Source organism: Temnothorax americanus, unplaced genomic scaffold (assembly GCF_048541705.1).
Source record: "Temnothorax americanus isolate GAGA-0224 unplaced genomic scaffold, ASM4854170v1 Scaffold107, whole genome shotgun sequence".
Taxonomy (NCBI): domain Eukaryota; kingdom Metazoa; phylum Arthropoda; class Insecta; order Hymenoptera; family Formicidae; genus Temnothorax; species Temnothorax americanus.
Window position 1 is genome coordinate 201,345 of NW_027509239.1, and position 12,357 is coordinate 213,701.

General features: G+C 39.5%; 1 protein-coding gene across 7 annotated transcripts in view; it reads left to right on the forward strand.

Annotated features, from left to right (window-relative positions):
- LOC143904353 (casein kinase I) overlaps positions 1-12,357 on the forward strand; it is a 150,986-nt gene that overhangs the window by 24,608 nt on the left and 114,021 nt on the right. Inside the window, exon 9 of one of the 7 annotated variants that reach the window (XM_077418983.1) lies at positions 9,186-12,354. The exons of 3 other annotated variants lie outside the window; for them this stretch is intronic. In XM_077418983.1, coding sequence (XP_077275109.1) covers positions 9,186-9,324 — 139 coding nt within the window. In that variant the 3' untranslated portion in view covers positions 9,325-12,354. Of the gene's footprint in view, positions 1-591; positions 9,155-9,185; positions 12,355-12,357 lie in introns of those variants that run through there. 3 more of the 7 variants (XM_077418991.1, XM_077419009.1, XM_077419018.1) reach the window with 3 other exon arrangements.

A 12,357-nucleotide genomic window follows, 5' to 3' on the forward strand; every position in this document is an offset into this window, starting at 1 on the left:
GTAAAATGCAAATTTGACATCTATCGCAAAGGTTACATTTTAAGAGTCAGATATATATTTCTCACGTTGGCTGAGATCAATGATATCCCTTAAGCTGCAAACGTGGGTCTACGGCGTCCGAGCCAAAATGATATCTGCTCTAAAACTTACAAGCCTGTCAGAAAATATTAAATAAACGATGTTTATCAAAATGACTATAAAATCGTCAATTACAATGTAGACAGATGTTTCATGAATTTTTTTAGAGTTTTTAAAATACTTTAAGGTAGAGAAAAATAACGTTGAACGCGTGACAGACCTACGTATGCACTTAGAAGATACCGCAAAAACGTATGCACTTTAAGGAATATCTTTTTAAAACAATGATGCAATGTTTTAACTAACGTTAATTTAGTGTGTGCTGTGTGGGGGCATTCTTTCGAATAACTGTGCATGTAAACATGCACGTTTTAACGCTCTCAATTTTTCTTAAGCATCCGATACATATTGCAATCCGTTTTGCAATCTAACTAAAGCATAGGCACGCAAAAACTATTCGGTATCGAAATTTACCAAAATTCCGCTTTATGTTCTTTCGTTGACTTTTTTCAGGTAACCGAAAGCACTAATTCTAAATGACAAAAGTAGACAAAGAGGGAACGAAATTCTCTCCTGTGCCACGGTAGAGGACGCCGATCATGAAAAACTCTGATCATGGGGGAAACTTTCATCGTGCGAGCCTTCTCTCCGAGTTCATTCTTTCTCACGAGCTTGTCGGTATCCGTCAACCCATTCATGTCGTTAAGAATCTCGTCGCGAACGAGAGAACCTGGCGATTATGTTGTAATTTAGCGGGAAACGCGAGAAACACGAAAGATTCTTGCATTACATTTCCGTTTGGGCTGTCGACCGCGAATATTGATGAAACAGATTTACGATAAAACATGTCTTCGGAGGTGAGGAACATGTTGAGAGGAGGAAACAACGAATATTTCAAATTTGTTTCTTTAGAGACTTGCTATTAACATTTCCTCACTATCCTCTCTAAAACTACATTGCATTTTATCATGAAGAATAATTAATTTAATTCAATTTGTCTGTAACATCATTGTCTCATGCTAAGTCGCCAGTCGATTATCCGATCTCACATTAGGAATAATGAAATCGTAGACAAAGGAAGTCGGGTAAGAGCGAAACTGAGGAGGCTAGATGTAACGAACGAGAGAAGGAGCGCCGGAAAAGAAAAAAGAAAAAGAGAGAAAAAGAGAACCTTTAGCTCATTTATGTGGTGAAGACGGTGGCGCGCTAATGTCGCTGTTTTGTGTGTCTTTTGTTTTGGAAGCGCCAATGCGACGGCAATCGCCCCACCCACCCTGATGGTCAGGCGGGCAAGCGTGCAACACAGCAAGTGAATCAGCATCAGCAATAGCGGACTCGTCGTCATTATAACAACCTGCTGGTGTCGAGCAGTGTCGATCGTCAGGAGCGGCGACTGGCGATTACCGCCGTGCGCACGGCGCTTTCCCACCCGTTAGCCGGAAGTGAACTCGCGTATGGTATCGCGCGACCATCTGGCAAACGGTGACCGACTTTTCCGACGTGTCACGGCGTCGCGTCGTGAAGATCAGTGACAAGACCGGCGGGTGGTGACCGGTCGATGGTGTCCCATTGCGACATCTGCGAAAGTAGCGATGGAAACGACCGCGAACCGTTCTATGCCAAGTGGATGAAACAAAGACGAGACGAAAGGATAAGGAGACCAACTCGTTGGTCCCCGCGGTACGTGTAAAGAACGGAAATGTCGACGTTCCGGCGAAATTAGGAATAACGAGACGTGGCCGGCAACAGAAGCAACAACCCTCCTCGCATTGCGGTGCGCAGGATTCTCAGGAGACTCGGCGGTCGCTACAACTTGTCTGTCGCAATCAGGGAGAGGGCAATTCTGTCTGGAGAGAACACCCGTCAACAGCGATGTCAAGGAGAGTAACGACGCTTAAAGATCGCCAAACCCCTCGTGTGGAATTCTTCTCTGCGCGTGGGATGACGAAACCCCGATTGTTTCTATTATTTTTTTTCCCTTATTTTTCTTTCGTGGCGAATCGCAAATGTATGTACAGTACGCGGCTCGATGATGGATTCTCGCAGTTGTTTGCAATACACGTAACAACGTGAGCATACTTCGGGCAACACTTAGAGTTTTTAACGCGTTTGATGCGTGGTCAAGCCGGCCAGCTTTGCTTCCTCCGAATTCGAACCGCGTTAATGCCATTCGCGGGTATAAACAACAAGGTACTTCGGGGTACGAGTAAAGCAAGCAAGTATTCGTCGAAGTTTGGTAGCATGAATTATAATTTGTAAATTGTTTCGCGAAAGGCAGCAGCGGCTTTTGTCAGATAGTAACAAAATGCAAAGACGCGTCGTAACGGAAGACTGCGACGATATATCAAGAATTGTAGTATTCTGTATATGTCATATATATACACACACATATATAAATTTTTCTCAACCATAATTATATATATATATATATATATATATATATATATATATACACACACACAAAATTGTAAATTTACGTGCGTCCCTTGTGACTTCTTAAAGCTTTTAAATTTGTTTAATGTTGCATAAGTCGATCTCGGTGACTTATGTAAATTGTCTGTTAATGATATTGACTTGGCCAGATTATTGTTCGATTTTCACGAGGCAGCTACGAGAGCTAATGTGATTCCGCGCTATTATTACCGTGTTCTGCTCTATCGGAGGCCGAATACGGATTTGTATAAATGTAGAATATTTTTTTGTATAAGTCGCAAAATATGTACATAAACCGGATGCATCGATAATCGAGAAACTGATGTGTGTAAAGCTATATCACGAATTTTTGCACAAAATAAAAAAAGAAACGACGTTTTTAAAAGATACAAACGAGATGTAGCTCCATGTTAGTGTCGAAAGGATCAAGCGCGATTGCAGGGATAAGCCAACGAGTACGGCCGCTATAAAAATTTCGCGTATCTGACATCGCTGAGACACAATGGTAGCAGGTAGCTCGTGTTCTACTCGGGGTGTTGTTGCTCCAGTCGAGCCGTTGATAAAAATAGTCGCCAAACATCAAAGTGAAAATCTAGTTCGTTATTTTTCGAGAAAGAATTCTTACCGGAGAGACGCTCTTGTTTGGTCTCGCTGAAGCGACCTCACATCGATTTACGGCACAGCTGTGGCCGCTGTGGGACACCAAGATCGTGATTATTTCGTTAAAGCTCTAGTTAAACGATCATACAGAACGTAGTACAATGGGCGCGCAAGGAGGAGGCGGGGAAAATGTCTAGTTTTTAGGGACAATTCGTTCGGTTGTGTTTAGATGATAAGACGAAGAAACACGATTGCGAGTATCCGAGGAACGTTTATATCTCATTGGCATCGATCGGGCGTACTGTACAAGTAAAATATCGCGCGCGCGGGTGACTGATTATAATATACATACGTATATACATCGCCGCGATTCAGCGTTACTGTTACTGTAATCATGCGTTCCAAGGAGATGAGAGGTACGCGAAACAAGCCCGTGGTCTCTCCTCGCCCCGCGACAAACCCTTATGCCCTTCCCTTTTGTACGGTAACAATATTAACCGAGAACGTGTTAATGAATGAAGAAGAGAGGAATATCATGCGAAAAGGTGCGTTTACTCTGAGCTCCCGCATTCGTATCCCTCCCTCCCCCCCCCCCGCTCCCGTTAATGCATCCTCTAGTGAACATAATGTCTCAAATTGAGAGATATTACGTCTTGAAGACGTCTTAATGATGTCTTAAAGACGTCTTATCTCCCGATTTAAGACATGCGTGTTGTCTGGGGCGATACAGTGGCGATCCCAATTCCACGTTCGTCTGCGATCTCGCCTCGCGTCGACTGTCAAACAGTTACGCGTACGGACGGATAGGGTACGAATACGGGTCGACGAAGGGGCTCGAAGCGTTAATAATTCCGTGTTAATAATTCAGCGGAGTCCCTCCGTTCTCGTCCTCTCCTGCCCACCGCTCTCCCCTCGCCTCGGTTCTCTTCCTAACGTTATGTACGATATATCACGCGAGGCGCGTTGCGTATGGAGAAAAGTGGAGAAAACGAGAAAACGTGATAAGAAGTTAGTGTATAGATATATGGCACCAACACTATGTTTTTCTATGTATCCTTTTTCTCTTTTTTTTTTTCATAGGGTACTACTACTATTACTACTATCATATTATTACTATTACTATTACTACTACGACTATTACCGTTACAACTACCGCTGCTGCTATTGCTAATTGTTATGTTGTATATTGTATAGTCGAATCCTGAATCGCAGCGATCTACTCGAAACGAAGCGCGACCCCTCCCGACGAGCGAGGGATGAGGACGAAGCGACGTACACCGGGGCGGCGTATTCGCAATAACCACATATTCCGATCATTGTACTGCATCCGAATCTCTTCGTTTCCTTTCGCATAGGGAGGGGAGAGTCGAACGGCTCGAAGATATTTAATGATTTGAAATAATTGCCAGTTGGAAAAAATCTCTCGCGTCCGCGTTTCGCGACAAAACTTTTCGATAGTGTCACCTCGAAGCCAGGAAAGACGAAGCGATTAGGAGCCGACGTAATAACGTTATAGTAAAATTTTCTTAGACTTTCGATAATAGAATATAAAATTTAGGCAAAATAAGGGGTAGGAAGAGTAACGCGGTTGTTAGTGCGGGAGTTGTAAGGATACGTTGCTCTTTAATTAGATATATACGTAAATTACAAGACCAATTTTACAATTAATGTGTATTATATATAATTACAGAACAACGTACACCTCCCCACAACTTCCGCCCTGACAACCGCGTTACTCTCCTTTGCTCCTTTTTTGTCCAAGCTTGAACCTAGGTAATAACGAAGGTTCTAGACGCGGAGGTTTTACGAGAAGACACTTTCGTGAGACGTTTCAATTTGAATTTGCATTAGTTTTAACTGTATTAAAAATCGAAGACAAAAGATCCATAATAAAAGTAATCTTGATGCGCTGAAAGCAAAGTCTTTTATCGATCAATTCCCTGACGCAGTCGTCTGACGAATGAATCTCCATGTGTCGCGTCGAAACGTATTACATTTTTTTTTATTTTTTTAGAGATTTTGCAAGAACGCGCCGACTGAGTTTAGTAGTATTTATTATTCGCAAAGACTGATATCTTCATGAAAGAGAGCACGCGCTCTCAACTTTACATAATAATTATATCGTTAATCGAGTCCGAGACTTGTTAACCACGGTTCTTACCTCGAGTCATCTTTCTATCTTGAACAAGTCTCATTTATTTCCCGGGAGAAATTTTCCTTTGCGTCAACATCGTTAACATTAGTTATCAAACTCATCTCCTTGTACCGAGGGGAAAATCTCTGCATACTTCATCGTTTATTGTTCAACAGACTCGAAACTATAAATCATCGCTTTTTACGCGCGCTCGTAATTTCCCTTCTCTTTGCGCTAATCAGAAATCGTTTCACATTATACAATTATTTACACACTCATTACACGCGGCTCGTCGCAAAAGACTTTAGAAGCGATGAAGCAAAGTGAATTTTGCCGTCGTACCTCGAATAATATCTTTCCCAGACAGCACCCTGTCCAAAATCGGGATATAAGACGTCTTAAAGATGTCTGGGACATGCGTGCTGTCTGTGTTGTTGCTAATAAACATATGAATTTCAAATAATTACATAATTACAATAAAGCGATACTATTACTCTATTGTAATTTTGTACAGTCATCAGAGAGGCGATTCTCTCATTTCCATCTATTTATCAACCGATATACTCAAAAGTACGCGTGCATTTCGTATCAGATCAAGGGGATACTCTGTATGAGAGGTGTCGCTTCGATAAAGAGAGAAAAAGAAACACTGCCAGCGCGAGCGAGAGTTCTTGTGTTTTCCCGTTTTTGACTGACTAAATATACATGTGCGATGACGACCCGAATCCGTCGTTTCGTCCTTGTGAATTTGGTGAGCGGTGAACCCTCTCGAGGTGATCGATGCCCCCGTGAAGAGGAGCACCGATAATTCCTCTTTGTGTTACTTACTCTTTTTCCTCTTTATTTTTATTTTTACATATTTTCTTTATAAATCCGCGTGGTTTGCACCAGCGCGAGGTCCAGCCGAGGAATGGTGGAAACTATAATTGTACTATTAAATTAGAAAGATTGCAATCGTATAATTTCCTTATGATGTGTCTGCGGCGCGAACAGGCTTTACTGCAACAATTGACTGAGATTTGCGATTGATCACAAATTATTGGGTTATTAACAAGAAGTACGAAATTGCGATTTACTTCTTTCTTTTTATTTACTGCATCTCTAATGATGCTTTCAGTGTTAGATAATTTGGTTTTTGTATTCTGCGATCGGACCTGTGGCTTCGGGCACGAAAAGGCAAACTGTCGCGCGAATAAAAGCTAATAATTATCGAGAGAGAGAGAGAGAGAGAGAGAGAGAGAGAGAGAGAGAGAGAGAGAGAGAGAGAGAGAGAGAGAGAGAGAGAGTGTACGCATTTTTTTTCTTGCACGATTGTAGATCATACTTACGAACCGTACGCACTTGTTTGGCCTAAGGGAGCTTTCGCGAATATGTGCGGACAGAAAGAGCATTCAAAGAGTCTCGAGTTCAATGGTGGCTTCAATGGCCTCCCTCGGCGATAGAACTTCACGACGACTACGGCAAATGTCGATGATATATTCGCGATTGATGTATTTTAAGTGTACTAATTGAACTGTGTACCGAAGCGAAAATGGTTTGTATATATACAATTACTATCATAATTACTATCAGAAACAAGAAGAACATTATGATAATATGTGCAAGTGTGCTTGAGAGGAAGCGAAAAAAAGAAAGCGAGAGTGAGAAGATGAGAGAGAGAGAGAGAAAAAATTAAATAAAGTGTGACGAAGAGAGTAACACCGAGAACGATAACAAATAATAAATATTGTAAAACTGTCTTTGTGTACTATATGACAAAAAACAACAACAACCATACCTATAGTTGAAGTGTTTTGATCAATGCAAGAGAGAGAGAGAGAGAGGGGGGAGGGGGAGAGAGAAGGAGGGAAAGAGAGAGAGAGGGGGGAGGGGGAGAGAGAGAGAGAGATTGATAGTTTATTATGCCCAAGCAATAGCTAAAGGGCAAAGAATGAATACAATATGCAATGAACACATGTAATAGAACCTGTTCATGCTCTCTCCCAAACAATACGCACTTAAAACTAACAACTAACTCGCCTTAAAAATTAATGCAACTTAAAACTAAGAGAATAACGCTACGCAAAAATAACTACAAAAAAAAATATAGAAATACAGCAATTCGCAAGAACAAAAGTCCAAAAGACCCACTACTCAAATTCAGACGAAAGCAAATACTCACGAAGAAGGCTTTTGAATAATGCAAGAGAAGATGCAGATGTAATTTCATCGGGAAGAGAATGCCAAAAGTATATGGAAGAGAGTTGGAAGGAATTTCTATAGGTGACCGTTCTGTGAGCAGGAATATGAAAGATTTGAGGAGACAAAGCAGCAAGTCGGTCTGATCTTCTGAGTAATGGGTCAAGTGGAGTGAAAAGTTCACTTAAGTACAAAGGTGAAGACAAATAGAGTATCCGATACATCTGACACCCGAGAAAGTACCGCCTTCTGTTTTCCACCAAAAGCCATCTCAGGCGACGTCCATACTGAGTAATATGCTCATCCCGCCGCGGCGCGCCGCAAGTTATATATGAATCTAAAAAAAAAAAAATGCAGCAGTTCACTAGTCTCTGTACCCTGGTGTTCAGTTCATCACTCAAGCCATGATAGACTAGGCAACAATAATCTAAATGGGGTAGAATTAACGTCATTACAAGCTTAATCCTCAGCTCAGTAGAGAGAGAGTTTTTATTGAATTTCAGCTTGTGTAACGCCCAGTGAACTTTTTGCGAAACAAGCATGATATGCTATGTGTCTGCAAACCAGACACCTAGATTTCTCACCTCACTAACAAATGGTAATTGTATGTTGTTAACAATTATAGGAGGAAGAAGGTTAAAATCAATGTTGTTGACATTTCTACTACTGCCAAATATAATAACCTCAGATTTGGCAGGGTTAAATTTCAGACTGTTTGCCGATGCATAATCGAAAATAGCATTAGCGTCCACAGAGATTAAGTTAAGATTGTGAAGAATGTCAGAAGGTGGACACGCACGATAAATCTGGATGTCATCGGCAAACATCATGTGTTCTGTATATAACAAGACCTTACTTATATCATTAATATACAGGGAAAATAAAGGTGGACCCAGCACAGAGCCCTGAGGTACACCACATAACGTAGATAGCCACGACGAGAGATTACCAGCATCATCGGTCACAGCCTGAGAACGACCCGTTAAGTATGAATAGATCCATATGAGAACAGGGTCAGAAAAACCTAACTCTTTCAGTTTAATCAGAAGTTGAAGATGCGTGACTGTGTCAAACGCCTTACTGAAATCGAAAAGGACCATAATCATTACCAGCCCACCGTCAATCGCCTTCTTAATGTCATCACTAACACGCAGAAGTGCCGACTGAGTGCTATGACTTGTACGATATGCGGATTGTCTTGGCTTTATGAGATCATGCTTGATTAAATAGTTCATGATCTGCGTGGCAACGATCCTCTCAAGAATTTTAGACAATTCAGGCAGATTAGCTATTGGTCGCGTATCAGACGGAGATGAAGGGATACGGATCTTAAAGAGAGGACGGATAAGTGCCCGCTTCCACTAAGATGGAAATGAAGAAGTTTTCAATGTGAACGGTTGAATAAGGTAATTAGACACGATGAAATTGTAGGCCAAGCAATTCGCAAAATATAGAGAGGTATGCCGTCTGACCCTGACGCATAAGAATGAAGAGGTCCCACAGAAATGAGTCTATGGACCTTATCTGGCGTTATAGTAGAGAAAACAAACTCCGGACGATGGGATGGACAAACTACCTGGTCTATAGCAAAAATAAAATCAGTGTATGATCAAGGTGACAAATCAGCAGACACTGAAATGTAAAAAGAATTTAATTAATCTGGTGTAAAAAAATGTAGAGAAAAATGTAAAAAAAAAAAAAAAAAAAAATTTCTCTTAAATCTCTTAAACATCCACAGATTAAGAGGAATTTTTTTTTTTAGGATGAACTGGAGATTCGGAATCGTGGGTACCGTTTTTTTTATACAGCTGTCGTCGGGGCGCTCTACAGCGGATTCTTGGCCATATATCAACTTGGAAAAATTTCTAAAAACTCTTCAAATATCAATAAATATGATGTAAAAGTTTCAAAAAAGTGTATTCTTATGATTCCTTACAAAAAATTCCCCTCAAAAAACAGCCTCTTGATCAGACGACCCCCTTAATCTGAAAGAACTTTTTGAATTACTTGGTTCCTAATAATCTAAATTATCCATTCCGATTTATGACGAAGCATTTTACCGATTTTATGCTAATATTATATACTTGCGATGTTACTTGAGCGACAAACTTCTTGCGATCGGTGCGAGATGTTGCGGATACGCTTGATGTAAGTGGGTTAATCTCTGCATCTTCGTTACACTGCGGAGTGCATTTTCATTTTGTTGTATCTCGCTCTTGCTAGATTATGTAATAAACAATACGTAAGCACTAACGTTGACATATATTATTAAAAATGTAATACATGTGTACCAAACTGTCGAAAAATTAAATGATTTATACAGGATAGGCCGAGATAGATGCTAAAATTGGGACGGGAGTAGTTCTACGGTTCAAAATAAATCGAAATATTAAAATACTTTTTTTTGAATAAAGCCTCGTTTCAATAGTCAGTTTAAAAAAAAAAAAGAAAAACCGTAAAAGTTAATTAAGTACGCATTTGATTGATATGATAATTTTCGCTATAGATGTTCCGCATGGTTTCTAACGTATTCTGTTTTTTTAATTCTTCAGGTATAAGAATAATTTTTCCTTTCACGCGTTCCTGATCAACTTTCAAAATCTTTTTCCTTAAAAAGGACTTGTTCGAAAAAAATGTATTTTATTATTTCGACCTACTTTGAGCCATAGTCCATAGAGTCATTTCCTTCCCAATTGTATCACGTATCACGATCCATTTTGAATGTGTGTATGCGCGCGCGCGCGGGCACACATTTTTATCTAAAAACAAACAACTCCAATTTTGATAATTTATGACAAGTGTCAATGCTGTATCCATACACTGCTTACTTGATAATAAAGCAATTACTTTAGCACTTTTGCAGTAAGAAAAAGCAAGAGCGCGAGACAGCGAAGAGAACACTGCTTGTTTACCTTGTAATAATTTGCGAAATTTATGTAAATTAAAGCTAGCAACGCGTTGTTAGGAAAAAAAAGATTGCGTTAAGTATTCTGGCTGAAAGCGTAATAAAGACAAGCGAGAAGTGTCTATAATGAAGATAATGGAACGCAATATTGTTACAGTTTTACCCGGTGAAGCCGCGCCGGTTAATAGGGATTACGAGTAAAATGTGTTTTGGTGGTAGCGAATTCATTATCTATCTCGATGCGGACATGCGAATTTGGTTTTAGAAATATATCGGGCGTCCGTACCATTTAAATGTATCTCACAATTAGATAAAATACGGGTGTTACATATTCTAATTAAGCATTTTACATTCGGTACTTAGTTCGTACTGATATTTCAACTATGTTCAACTGTACGCAGCAAGATATCCTAAAAAAAAAATCGAACAAATTTCAGTCTCAATCTTTCCACAGTTAAGTTTTACTTAGAGAAGTCGTAATCTTTTGATTTACAATTAAATCAAAACCTATGTCAGATATGCTCGATTCTTAAAATTAAAGACTATAAGGAAAGAACCAATCGCGAATAATTCTTGGAATTTACGTTCACGTACATGACTCATCAATAACGAATTCGCTAGAAATAAAGCTTTGTTTTTTTTATGTGTAATGTTGCGAAGTGGAATATAAATTTGATATATATTACATAAAAATAATTCTGAATATCATACCTAAGTTATATAAAATACTACATTTATACTTATTTTTTTGTACGATTTGTTGAGCCAGTATTGAAAAATTTGCATCACCATTTTATAAACTTGCTTAATCGAACAGTTTTGTAAACGATGAAAAGTTTATACGTGGAGATTACAAATTATTTAAGTACGTCACTTTTCATTTTCCTTGCCTGTGACATCACTTCAAATCTAAGCATGTTATTTTAGCTGAAATTTCTATTACACATTTCTTGCCATTTTAAATTACATTATTTAACACGACTATTAGACGTTTATTTCTTCTTCTAAAAAGGGCACGTCGTAGGTATTGTTGTCGTTTTTCTGCGATGCCGATTAGTTCTCTCGTTGCGCTTACTTCATGAGCGACTGTCATGGCATATTTTGACATCAGTTGTGTGTAATAGGTTTAATAGTGTAATAGTAATAGCATAAAAAATGTTAAAGCTAAATAGCGCGCGCGAAGCGCGCGTCTGTAGTGTATATAAAAATAACACATTTGGATTTGCAATTATTTCAATTCGAATATATGACATAGGTGCATTAATTTGAACAAGCATAATTCAGAATAATTGTATTTTAAATTTTAATTTAAATTGTAATTTTAAATTGTAAAAAATTTTAATTGTAATTTAAATTTTTTACGAAATTCGAAATCTAATATCAAGTTCGTGATAGATGACACGATACCCCGATAACACCAATATCCTATAAATATTCATATAACGTCCATAGGCATTCTGGACATAATATGGACATCCATAGGATATTATGTGCTGTCTGGATAAACACATATACACTTTTTCGGACACCCGGTAAATTTGAACCACGTCTCGTATGTAATGTAAATAAATGTGGAAGCAGCGGAGACATCAGGAGATGCATTCGATTTGTATTGTTTTGTTCCGCGTGCCTATTCTCAGTTTCTCCACCGCGTTACGTTACTTACATTCACCGTAGGAACAAATTAGGAGCCGAGAGAGAGAAGCGTTCATCGCAATCTTCAACTCGATCGCAGCTACGGCAGAAGAAAAGAGAGCTCGCAAATTATATTATTATATAATTCTTATATACGTACGCGTGCGTTAGTATTCGGGGTAGAATATTTTCAAAGATACTTGCGCGCGCGCGCGCGTGTGAGAGAGAGAGAGAGAGAGAGAGAGAGAGAAAGAGAGACGCACTTGCCGACGTGAGTGGTCGTCTCGCCCGTTCACGGCTTTCTCTGTCGCCGCCTGTTTGTCGAACCTAGTTGACGATGAAGAAAGGAAGAAACAAAGCATTTTTTTAAATTAAACTGAAACAAACGAAATTT